The sequence below is a fragment of the Babylonia areolata genome, chromosome 5 (genome assembly GCF_041734735.1).
Source record: "Babylonia areolata isolate BAREFJ2019XMU chromosome 5, ASM4173473v1, whole genome shotgun sequence".
NCBI lineage: Eukaryota > Metazoa > Mollusca > Gastropoda > Neogastropoda > Buccinidae > Babylonia > Babylonia areolata.
This window is the reverse complement of record NC_134880.1, coordinates 40,448,016-40,461,353: the sequence shown is the minus strand read 5'-3', so window position 1 is coordinate 40,461,353 and position 13,338 is coordinate 40,448,016. Positions and strand designations below refer to the sequence as shown.

Genomic DNA, 13,338 nt, shown 5'->3' with positions numbered 1-13,338 from the left:
GTATTTTCTCCCCCTTCTCTTGACTCCGAACGGTGGTCTGGACTAGTCATTCAGATGAGACAATAAACTGACGTTCCTTGTGTAGCATGCATTCAGTACATGTTATAAAAGTCCATGGCAACAAAGGGTTGTCCCTTACAAAATTCTGTATAAAAATGTGCTGTGATAGGAAAACAAATACACCTGTAGGCAGAAAGACAGGGTGGTACTGCACTGTAGCCTGGTGAGAGGAGCCTGAATTTCACAGAGAAATCTGTTGTGACAAAGAGTAATACAATACAATACAATACAATACACCAAGGAGGAGAAAAGAACCACAAGGTGATTCAAATGTTTCAGTGTGTTAGCCGTGTAATGATCATATCTATCGAAACTCTATATACAAGATCATGAAAAAACCAAAAGCACACTCCTGGGCTTGTCTGTCAACGATGGTTTCATCATTTTCCACCTGTTTCACCTTTGGTCCTTGAGTTTTCTAACGCCTGTCGGCTGGTCACTGACATCCTTGACATCTGTTCATGCAGTGAGGGTTCTGACAGTCGGCTTAAACTGCCAGACCTTCTGAGTGACAGTGTCTTGTTTGCCACATACAACTTGGGTTCATAGTTCCTTGGCTTCCCTTGACGTTTGTTCTTCTCTCTCTCTGACCCAGCTGGCTGGCGTTTTGATGTGGAGTCCACTGCGACCGGTGGTTTCTTAGGAAATGGCTTCACTGACACATTTTGTGAGTCTGACTGAAATGAAAAAGGATGGCTTGTGTTTTGTCCCATGTCTGAAGGTTCCCTTTGCCTGTCTGAAGCCAGGTGCAGCAATCTTTCTGACCTTTCACTGTCTGTGCCGTTCTGGTGACCTAAGCCATGGCGGCTGTCACCGTCGTGACTTGACCTGTGTGAACTGAATGGCATGTCTGAGTTTTCACTCTCTGGAGTCTCATCTCTGCTCCGCCTTCCGCTTGCTGAGGCACTGTATCTCTCCTGACTGTCTCTTGCTGAGGTCGGTTCATCCAGCCAGGGCCGCAAGCCAGACACCGCCTCCCTCCCTGTCTCCCCACCACCTTCCTGCCTGGACCCGGGATGACTTCTGTCTGACCAGGGGGGTAAACCAGTGTCAGACACTTCTCCAACATCCTGCCATGGTTTTCTGTTTGTGAGAGAACTTGAGCGAGCTTTACTTCCCTTCTTCTTCCCCCGGCGTTGCTGGAATTGGTGTCCTGATCATCCAGCCAAGGTCGTAACCCTGTGATCATTTCTCCAGATTCATCTGCTTTGTGCGAGGAGCTCCTGTGAGATACTTCAGATATCTCCAGCTCTGTTTTTGAATCACTGAAAATGTCACCATTTGTTTTGACATTTTCAGTTTTCATTTCCTTGGCAATATTCCGCTGTTCCTCTCTATCTCTGATTAGAGACCGGAGCTCTTCCTCAAGCTGGTGCTGAGCGGCCTTCAGCTCTTCCTTCTGGGAGGTGGCTTTGTCGCGCTGTGTCTGCCGAGCCAGCACCAGCCTGTCCAGTGAGGCCAGGAACTCTTCTCCAAATGCTGACAGTGCCACTGACCCTGAAACAGTTCTCTTGTGGGTCTTATGGCAACAAGTGATAAATACTCCGAGCTGAAAACTTTTTCCTTTTTTCTGGTGGGAATTATAGGAACAAACTAGAAAGTAGATTAATTGTTAGTTTTTCTGTGGCTTCATTCATTCTTATATTTTGAAACTGCACTGCTAATTTTGCTTCAGTTTTAATAACTGTAATTTGAATGTGGCAGACTTCAAATCTTCCAGTCATGATTTTTTGATGTTTCAGGTGTGTATGTGTGGATTCCAGTCAGTGAGCAAGCTTGCATGCAGATGTTTTCATATATGCATATTGATGTGGTTGTCTGTATGTTTGAGCACTTGTATATGTGTGTTTATAAGTTTAATAGAATTACCATCATCATTATCAATTTGATTCTTCCACTGTTATGATTCAACACAGATCAACAAGACATTGAACACACATTACCTTGTTCAGGGACGACAGCATTTTTAACTACATCTACATGTAATATAAGGGCATACACACATATACATTTTCATGCACACACATAACTTAAAACACATATACATGTACGACATTCAACACACCCATGACAGACATAGGCAGACAGCACACACACACACACACACACACACACACACACACACACACACACACACCTGTCACTTACCAGATTGATTTTGTGGATCTGAGATGTCCAGTTTTTGGATTGTGTTTGTCCACTGCAAAGTAAATCATATTCATAAATGAAAGGTCAATGAAAGTGTAACACAAAAAAATAATATATCAGTACCTTGTAAAACACACATATACAAATCCATATGTGAAGGTATTACTGATCAGCCATTTTCTTTCTTTATATCTTTCTTTCAAATTAAATATAGGTAAGACATTTCAGCAAATATCAAACTAGCCAAAAACTCTGAAAAAAGCAGAAAATAGGTTCTTGTTTTCTTCTTCGTTTTTTCTTCTTCAATGTACATAAATACACAGACACATATTCAGACACACAAGCTCACCCACACATTAAAAACAACAACAACAACAACAAAAAACACATCAGCATTCCACTCTACTTTCAAGTCAAAAAGCACTCCCAGCTGAAACAAAATGTTGGAAAGTGCTTTGTAAAGACAATCCCTGTACAATGAACTTGTTTTGAGATGAGGTTCCCCCCTAAAACTATAAAGCATGTGTCAACATGCTCAGATAATTTCTCAAAAAATAAAAAGGATAGGAATTATCAGTGTACCACAATTTCCAGCCTCTAAGACAACAAAGACCATAGTGCACATCCTCTCAAATCAAAGAAAAGGTTATCTGAACACATTTAAACCACACACATCTGATAAGCTGCTAATGTCTATACCACTCTGAAGCCTTCAGATAAACTTGCACCATTGACATGCCCCAGTGCATAAACTTGTAAAACCAAAGTCCAGTCTGCTGGCTGTTTCTAGTCCTGACTGCCAACTTGCTGTGTGTGTTCAAAAAGATTTCTGGTTCTTGCGCAGGTGTTCAGTTTATTCTCCTGATTTCTTTTTCCACACCACACCCTATTCCCCAACTGAGAAGCTGCTTTTCTTTCCTACCACAAGGGTGAATCATAAGCACCTTGATTTTAATCTCAGTGTCACATTTCAGATTGAGTACAATCAGGAAATAACAGTCCAGTCGAACAATGAGGATTCTAAAGAGGTATTACTTTAGCAAGTAAGAACTGCTATTCAGAGTGATCATGTGTGCTTACTGTGAAAAAATATGTTATCATATACTACGCAGGTTGTCAAGTGTCAATTGTAAGAAGTGGTGGTAAGCATCCAGTTTCCAGACATGACTTGGGTGCATACTGCTGATAAGACACGGGGGTCAGATTTCAGCACACAAAGACACACACACACAAAATGTCTTAAAGGTTGGATATTGCAGTACACAATGGCCATACCTAGACACCAGTTGCACATAAAGCAGAGAAAATGAAGGCACGAACCTGAGGTTCCTGTTCTTTGAGCACCGTGAGAAACTCCCTGAGTCCTTCATGGCTGGTGTTGGTCTTCAGCGTTCTGTACGCCTCCAGGAGCTCTGAGGAAACAAAGTTAGCACTGAGTCCTGCTCACTGTGACATTTCTGCCTCTGCCACCCCTCACACACACTCAACCACTCCCTCATGACACAGGCATATGTATTATTACTATTATAACTATAATCATTAGTATCATTAATACATTTATAGTGCCAATCTTCCACCAGAGACAGAACTGTAAGCACTTTGCAAACACAGTCATTTGCACAACAGGCTGCCTATGTGGGTAGGGCCAACTGACAGCGGCCTTTAGGCGCTCATCATTTGTTTCCTGTGTCATTCAGTCAGGTTTTAATCACGCACACACACACACATGTATATATCAATTCTGACGTCCAAACACCATGAAGCCATTCACTTTACTTGCATTGTCAGAATTACTGAGTAATCATGATGCCTAAAATGGGTAATACCCATAATTTTAAGAAAGAGTTTTGTTTTCCTTTTACATCATGCATACATACACATAAGTTCAGGTAACAATATTAGATAGCAGACCAGCACATATAAGCATACATTGCCCTTCATCAAAATTGTTATTATTCAATTATTCAAAAGAAGAAAGGAGGGATAGAAGTGATAAAAATCCAATATCTGCAGTTATGCATTAAAAAAAAAAGAAGAAAAAATAACAACAACAAAACCCTCACACACACACACACACACACACACTTTATCACCTACTTTTCATGGGCTGAATAACAAGGTCATTTGTAGAAAGTTCAAATTCACTGTAACCTTGTCTGAAAGATAAAGACAGACAGGTTCTGATTAAACACACAAAACTCACATGTCACTCATTAAAATCTTAGGTCCATTTACCCTGATCCATGCCAATAGTCAGCTGACAACACAAAGTTTACATAAAGCTATCCACTGATTGCTTACACCTATTCTTTTCCTTTACCCCATTTCAGTTCGATGAGCACAAAAAGGATAGCTTGATAGATTTGCAGTATAAAAAAAAAAAAAGATTCAGATGAACATACATCAGGTGGAAGACCCCATTCTTCTCAAGAATTTAACTGGACCATGTGGAAGGCATGTGGAGAGGTGGTTTGTCTCATGTGCAAAAAAAAAGTGTCAGAAACTTTGAAAAGCAGAGATATTCTGGAATGCTTGATTAAATCTCTGCAATCAAACAAATTGGAAAAAATAGCCCAGATTCAGATTCATCATTAAGTTTCCTTCACAAAAGACATACTTTCTTTTCAATGTGTGTGTGTGTGTGTGTGTGTGTGTGTGTGTGCGTTTCTCCAGAAAGGGGAGATAACAGCAACAATATCTCTGGCACTGAACAGATTTATTTACTTGTATATTCCCCATGATCACGGCTATTTCTCCCTTTCCAATCAACAAAAGACATAGCAAATTATACACATACACATACAAAACAAATACACACACTCAAACACATCACACACACACGTATACAACACCCTTTCCACACATACAAAACCCCTCTCTGCACAAACCCTTCTCTGCACAAAGATTTTGATCACTTTAATCAATCTGTGACTCCTGTTGTGGCAAGGAGGATTTAAGAAAAATCAAATAAAAAAACAAACACTAACTAGATTCACCATAATGTTTACATGAATAAGTCATGAGCAACATTGCAAGTTTGAATGAATTTACTAAAATCTGGGACATTCAATGAAACAACAAAATATTCACCATCCATAGCACTCCTGTCTGTCTCTCTCACACACACAACCCCAAACCCCTCCATTACCTCCCATCACACACTCAAGTCACGCACAGAACTAGACACATACCCCCCACCCCACTCCCCGTGCTCCCCCCACCACCACCAACCTGAGGGCATCAAATACCTGATGAATGCACCACCTACATACAGCACTCCTGTCTCATACACACATACCCCATCCTCCCTCCATTACTTCCCCCTCCACACTCCAGTCACACACCCACAACTCCCCCCCATCCCTCCACCTACTCCCTCCCCCCACCCCCCTGCTCCCCCCCACCTACCTGAGGGCATCAAACACCTGATGAACGTAGTCCAGCTGAAGCTGGTACACAGCCTGGTGGAATCGAACCTCCTCCCTCAGGGCCCCGGCTTCCTGAGCCACCATGTGACAGCGGTGGTTGCAGGCCTTCAGGGCCGCTGTCACACACTGCTGCACCATGGCTGCCTTGCCTCGGGGGAGGGTGGGCAGGGAGGAGGCCAGGGCTTCATAGGTCACCTCCGTCATCGTTGGCTTCTTCAGTGGGGGCTGGGACATTGTATTGTATTGTCTTGAAATGTAGTGTATCGTAGTGTATTGTATTGAAATGTAGTGTATTATAGTGTACTGTTCTATTGCACTGTATTACATTGAAGAGCAGTGTGGTAAAGTGTAGTGTAGTGTAGTGTAGTGCATTGCACTGCACTGTAGTGTGTTGTACTGTATTGTATTGTGCTTAAGGGTTCTCTTTGTGCTGTTGCATTTCAATACTGTCTAAAATCTAATTTGTGAGAACTCTTTAACCCCTTGAGTGCTACAGTACTCACCTGTGGGCAGAAGGCAACAGCAATACTCACCCAGGGGAGCAGCAGTGCTCACCCAGGGGGCAGAAGGGTACACTAGTACTCACCCAGAGAGCAGAAGGGAACAGCAGTACTCACCCAGAGAACAGAAAGGTACACCAGTACTCACCCAGAGGGGCAGAAGGGTACAGCAGCACTCACCCAGGGTGCAGAAGGGACCAGCAGTGACAGAGACAGCAGGTCGGCAGCACACTCTCGGGACAGGGCACATGCCCTCAGCACCACCGTCCCCTCTCTCTCCCTCACTGCCTGGTTCATGTGACCCCCTGTCACCCTGCCCTGCTCAGTCTCTGCTCGGCTGTTGAGGTACTCGCTCAGCTGGATCAGCTCCTTGTACAGCCGGCTCAGTTTGGACTCCAGCTGGGCCTGTGGGTCAAGTCAGTCAAAGGGTGTCATCCTGATTTGCCTATTCCTATTTTGCCCGTCACCGAATTGGTGATCCCCAAATCACCTATTCCCTCTTTGCTTATGTACTCAGCAGCTGTGTGTGTGTGTGTGTGTGTGTGTGTGTGTGTGTGTGTGTGTAGGTGTGCATTACCTGGGTTCTTTTTCAATGCATGCGGGGCCTCGGTTTATCATCTCATCCATGACTAGATGCTTAGTTTGATTTTCCTGTCAAACTTGGGAGAAAGCGCGAGAGCAGGAATCAAACCGACACCCTCATGGACACTGTATCTGTATTGGCAGATATGTGTCTTAACCATTCTGCCTTACAGTGGAACACCTGATACCACTCCAGGAAAAACTATGTATTTGTTGGACTTGTCAACAAGGAGACATGACATCTTATAGTAAAACACCTAGCACTCGTCCAGGTAACAATGTAATAACATGCATCCACCCAGCACTAATACAAGAAAAACAAAGTTATCTGCTGAACTACAGGCAACGAGGAGGTCAAGATCCTAAGTTACGGTAAATCACCTCACACCATTCCAGGAAAACCTATGTATCTGTTAGAATGCAGTCACCAAAAAGACTATGTTAAACACCTTATACCATTCAGCAAAAACATGTATCTGCAGTCGAGAGAGAGACCAAACATGTTATGTTACAGTAAAACAACTGGCAACACCCCAAGAAAAATATGAATCTGATAGACAACAGGCAGATATGTAACAGTAACACCTAGCAACATTTCATGAATATCTATGTGTCTATAGTAGACAAAGAGACCAAACATGTTACGATACAGTAAAACACCTAGTACCAAGAAAAATATCCATCTGTTGGACTATAATCTTCAAAGGAGACCAAACATATCGTAAAACACCTAGCACAAATGCATGAAAGATATGTATCTGTTGGACCATAATGAACAAAGGAGATCAAATGCACTATCGTAAAACACTTAGCACCAATGCCGGAAAAATGTGTATCTACAGTCAACAAAGAGACCAAACATCGTAAGATACAGTAAAACACCCAGCACCAATACCAGAAATATGTGTATCTGTTGGAATACAGTCAACAAAGAGGCCAAATATCCAACGATACTGACTATGTTCAATGTGGGATGTGTTCGAACCAAGAGACCAAATATCCGCACTGACTATGTTCAATGTGAGATGTGTTTGAACCAAGAGACCAAATATCCGCACTGACCATGTTCAATGTGGGGTGTGTTTGAACCATGAGACCAAATATCCACACTGACTATGATCAGTGTGGGATGTGTTCGAACCAAGAGACCAAATTCACAATGTTCAATGTGGGATGTGTTCAAACCTAGAGAACAAACATCCAATGACACTGATATTGTTCCATGTGGGATGTGTTCAAACCAAGAGACCAAATATCCAATGACACTATGTTCCATGTGGGATGTGTTCGAACCAGTGACCACCACTGACCACATGTTTCAGGCTGAGGCAGTCCAGGCGGCCCAGGCAAGAGTCCAGCACTGTGAACTGTGTGTCCTGGCCAGGCTTCAGGAAGGGGTTCATCAGCATCTGGCTACGGGACAGGTTCTCCTTGCTGCAGTTCTGAAACATACACATTGTTGGACTTTTCTCTGTGTGTGTGTGTGTGTGTGTGTGTGTGTGCGCTTGTGTGTGTGTGTGTGTGTGTGTGCATGTGTGTGAATGATGGCTCCATAACATGTGTGTGTGTGTGTGTGTGTGTGTGTGTGTGTGTGTGATGGCCTCCAATCTCTTTCCCATTTTCAGTTATCATAATGTTTTTAATTGGTGGGGTTTCCCACCTCCTAACTAATCCCATTTCTGTTGTTTTATTGGTGGGATCTCCAACCTATTTCCCCCCCCCCCCCGCCCCCCCACTTTCTGTTTTGTTGTCTGATGCACATTTATATGTAGCATCTGTCAATTTTTCTTTTCTCTCTCTCTTTCCTACATTATCACATTCTTTTACTACTCCGTAACAATATTCATTAAATGGTCTAGCCATGGTCCAGGTTCCTCCTCTCTCTGTCTCTCTCTCTCTCCGGTTTCTTCACTGGAGAAGACTCCCTAATTTACAACTTTTGGAAGCTATGGACTTAATAGCTGTTCTAGAACAAATTCTGCTTGAGAACAGTCTATCTAAATGCTTCTTTTCCACCACAGTCAAAATATAACCTCTTTTTTCTTTAACTGCTATTTTGTTGTTGAAAAGCAAGAAAGAAAAAAAAGGCTTCCAAGAAAGAACAAAATCAGAAAGCAAGAAGCAAACCCACCACTTATCAATAAATACATAAATAATTGAACAACAGGGATAGTTAAACATGAAAGCTGGTATGGAGGGCAGCTATCTTGATTTTCAAACCTTCTAAAGAAAAAAAAAAGAAAAAAAAAGAATGGGAATGGCTGAGAGCTGAGTAGCATGCTCACCTCAATGTTTTTAAAGAGCTTGATGCGAGCAGACTCACTGGTGTCTACCATAGTAATGAGTTCACTGCGAGGAACCGGAACCTCCGCTCCTCTGACGTCCATACCAATGTAAAACCTGCCACACAAACTGGAGCATTATTCATCTTTTTCAGTGCAACAGCAACCACATAATACACTAAGATCTTTTCAACCAATGTAGCTATACCTGGTATACAAGTATGGGTATTATGTACTCGCATCTATGAATTCCTTTCCAAACTAATGACAAATCACACAAGCTAAATGCTAACTTGAATAAAGTCACACAAGCGAAATACTAACATGAATAAAGATCAGTAATGAGATACCAGAACAATACTTGATTCAGTAAAACCATATTCAGTCTGGTTTCCACATATATACCATTCTGCTTTAATACCTGGGGCAACACCATATGTACTGGTAATAAAACTGATCATGAACATTACAGCAAGTACAAATTCATGAGTGACACACCTGAACTTCTCCGAGAGCCAGGTCAGAACATTTTCCACCTCCGTGATGGCTGTTGACCTTGACCCCAGAGCCTCAGACATTAGCAGGATCTGAATCAAAAACATCCTGCAGTCAGATTTGTGCACTGTGAATGATAAATGGTCCAATACATGTGAACTACTGACACAAGCAAACAAAAAATTATTAGCAGCATGAACAGCACTATTCAGGTGTCTAAAATGCATTCCTTCTGGTATAATTTCAATGTCTTTTTTTTCACTTATTCAATCATACCTTATTTTTCATCACACAACCCGATTCTTGGATCTGTTTCTCAGATCACACATCACAGAAGAGCTATCAGTTCTACTGACATATTTCCAAGAGGATGACAGCAAAGGAAAACAAAACAAATTTGGAACACTTCAACATAAATCAGGTTAAAATGCATTTAATTATGGTTTAGAATACTAAACTTTCTGGAAAACAATTCTGAAAGGTTCATCGGCTCTTTAACTCAGAACATATTACGGGATGTAGAGGGAGTAAGGAAGCAGGTAAAGGTGTGGGGGCTCAGGGCAAGGCTTCTCCCTTTTTATTCATTTATTTTTTAAAATTCTTATTTAGTTCCAGGCAGGCCTACAAGAAAACCTCCAAAGTACCTTGTAAATCTTCTGGTCTGACACCAACTCCAATGAACGACTAAGCACCCAGTGCAATAGGAGAACATGGAGACCACCATGAAGAGATGGCAGTAGAAATGGACTGGACACATCAAGTGAAGAGAGCAAGGTTTGATCACCCAGACAGCCCTTCACTGGACACCAGAAGGTAGGTGCAAGAAAGGCCAAGGAACATCTAGTGCAAAACAGCTGAAGGAGAACTCAAGACCCTGAAGCACATCTGGGATACCATTCAGAGTTGGGCCCCAATCATACAAGAGTGTGGGGTTCTTTGTTGTTGCCCTGCATGCTTGTTAGCATAATGGGCAGTAAGAAAGTAAGGGCTATATTCTGGTGAATGTTTACAGTATGTTTTGCAGTTGACCATTAAACTATCACAATCTGACACAACTTTATACTCCCACATCAGTTTCCCCGACACCAAGCACTCATCTGACTTTGGGGAGATTTTCTGTTTCCCACAATTTCTTTTTAAACTAGCAATTTCTTTGTTCCTACCTCAAGCACCGATTCTCTGGCACTGGGTTTTGATGCTCCCATGATCACCATTCACATTCTTCCAGGGTATCCCTGACTATGACAGGATTGCGATAAGTGTAAACTGATCCAGACATTTGTCACAAAATGACATGACTTGAGGAAGCCTGACACTTGCAAATTACTAAAAAAAAATATATATACAAAAAATGAAATAAAATATAAAAAAAGGGGAAGGGGAGGGGAGAGGGTTAAACTACATATTCACAGAGAAAATAAACAGAAACAGAAGTGGAAGCATAATGTAATCTATATTATAAAAAAAATGAAGTGGATCTAAATAATTATAAAAACCTGTCTTTGCAGCTGTATATTTTGCATCTTGAGCAGGTTGATCCTTCGTTCATCAAACTTCTCAAGACTTGCTTCACTGGTTATCTCTTTCAGTGCAGATCTGTAAACAAAACAACCAGCAAAACATCAATCATTAGATTGTTTTTCACTCAATATGATAACCATTGTTTTTTTAATCATATACATTACTTCATTCACAATTGTATCTGCTGATGTGTTGCTTCACAACCTTGTAAGTTGGATGTCATTCATTATGTTGGTGTATAAGATATGCCAGCTCAAGATAGCAAAGTAAATCAGCAAATACCCTGAAGGAAAGACATCACTTATGATGATAATTTAAATGCAACAAAGTTAGAATGACACTGATGGTAATAATAAAGGCCTAAACCAAGATAAATCAGAAGCGTAAGTTACCAGTACCATAAAAGTTTTGTGTCTAGACATTATTTTAAACTAACATAATTCCCAGTATTAAAAATGAGCAAAACTAATCATCTCATGCCAATGGAGATTTCAAGTATATATAAATCACATTCATTCTCTTCATTATTTGAAAATTATAAACATCTGTCTTCCTTCCAGTTACAAGAAATCTCATTACAACCCCTTCTCATCCAAACAGCAAAATGGAAAATTCTAATGAAAGAAACTTTCCTTCATACTAGATTCATGATTTGATCAAGTGGTTTTACAACAAAACGTGAGAAACTGCCCTTCAGAGAATCAGCGGATGGCTTTCAACTCACTGGTGTATGGTGCTGCAGTATGGGACCTCTACCTCAAAAAAGATATTGAATGGCTCTAAAGGGTCCAGTGCCAGGCCACCCCGTTTATCATTAAAGATTACAGATTAAGGGATCCAGACTGCATGACATCCTAAATAAAGAACTTGTTCTTCACAAAAACTACAGCAAAATGGAATCAGTTAGAGGAAGGTGTTGTGTGTGCAGGGACTACCGCAGCATTTAAAGTGGCCATCAAAAGTTCCATGCCATCTACAACTTTCCATCCTAAACAGTACAGCATTTTATATTTTTTTAACATGTGCTCTCCCAAGTTTGTTGCAATGATGGCAAGACTGGCCTTTGCAATATATTTATCCTGATCCTAATTATTATTGTAAACAATCACATGTTTCATATTAAGTGATTTATTTCATAAATCATTCTTGTCAACAATCACATATTTTTACCTTGTTTCTTCAAGATGATCTCGTAATCTGTTGTTTTCTTCTTTAACAGCCTGTGAAACAAAAGACATTTAAATTCATACAAATGGACTTTTTGACATCAGGTTGAAATGTGACCAATTTCTACAAAGCAAGAAGTGGGCTGGTAAACATCCCTCTTTTAAATACATCTTAGCTGTACCACATCAAACATGATCAGCATACTGTCATAAATACAGTTTTTTCCCAAGAACCACTATATCTTAGCAGTCTAACATCATCTGTCATTGATATCTTTGAATTTGTATGCTTCGAGCAGGAACATGTTCTCTTTAATGGGGTATTAATTTCTGTGACTGACTGAATGGCAAGTAAATGTCTTTGATTATTAATATTATTGAAGTGAACTGATAAGATTAAAACAACAAAACATCTCTGAGAACATTATATTCTGATACTGATAGTAGTGCTATCTTCTAACAATATACACATCTGCAGTACTTTTCATAAAGCTCTTTTACACACACACACACACAAACATTTTACTTAATCAGATACCTTCAGTTCTCGTTCAAGCCGACAAACAGATGCATGTTTAGAACTCGGTTCCGTCGTTAAGGGGTTCAGATGACTGGGAGGCATGTTGCGATTCAGTGCCCCCTTGAGAGTCAGTCTTCCACCACTTCGTGGCATATTTACTGAAAATGGTATTGTCAAGGAGAAGATACTAGAGTGTTGACACTCAAACTCATGCACAGAAAACGACCAAGACAGCAATTTAACTCTTTTTTTGTCACAAAATGGTTCACATCGACGTCTCGAAACTAACCCTACTATTTGAATCTGAAAACATTAACTGAGAATAAATTGGACAGTTTTAGTTTTAAACTTTAACTAAAACACTGAAGTTTTGTGCACTGTCAGGAGCAACAAGCCTCCAAACCATCCCGCCATTTGTAAACATTCCATGCCCACTGCACTACAAGGGAGAATATTTTATTTCCATAAGACAAGACGATTTTTCAAAATATGAAAATTTCAGTCCACAGAAAATATATATACATTACATTAATAGTTATATCATATTAGGAAAATCCAACATACATAAGATATACGCTTTTATAAATAATTAAAGACATTTGTTTTCTTAATGAAACGATCCATCCCTCAATGAAA

At 40.7% G+C, this 13,338-nt stretch overlaps 1 protein-coding gene across 1 annotated transcript; it reads right to left on the bottom strand.

Moving 5' to 3' along the window:
* Nucleotides 1-706: 706 nt before the first annotated feature.
* Nucleotides 707-13,121, bottom strand: LOC143282473 (uncharacterized). Its single transcript, XM_076588124.1, has 12 exons — nucleotides 12,721-13,121; nucleotides 12,187-12,236; nucleotides 10,992-11,091; nucleotides 9,499-9,587; nucleotides 9,004-9,118; nucleotides 8,029-8,160; nucleotides 6,317-6,541; nucleotides 5,617-5,861; nucleotides 4,306-4,364; nucleotides 3,529-3,620; nucleotides 2,209-2,260; nucleotides 707-1,557 (listed from the first exon to the last, which is right to left on the bottom strand). The coding sequence occupies exons 1-12, from the start codon at nucleotides 12,853-12,855 to the stop codon at nucleotides 854-856; spliced, it is 1,998 nt and encodes a 665-aa protein (XP_076444239.1). The 5' UTR covers nucleotides 12,856-13,121; the 3' UTR covers nucleotides 707-853.
* Nucleotides 13,122-13,338: the final 217 nt, after the last annotated feature.

Coding starts and splice junctions, on each gene's coding strand:
- LOC143282473 (XM_076588124.1), bottom strand. CDS start 12,855: ATGCCACGAAGTGGTGGAAGACTGACTCTCAAGGGGGCACTGAATCGC. Junction 9,119..9,498: donor TGGCTCTCGGAGAAGTTCAG/GTGTGTCACTCA, acceptor TTTGTGTGGCAG/GTTTTACATTGGTATGGACG. Junction 1,558..2,208: donor AGATCCACAAAATCAATCTG/GTAAGTGACAGG, acceptor GAACTGTTTCAG/GGTCAGTGGCACTGTCAGCA.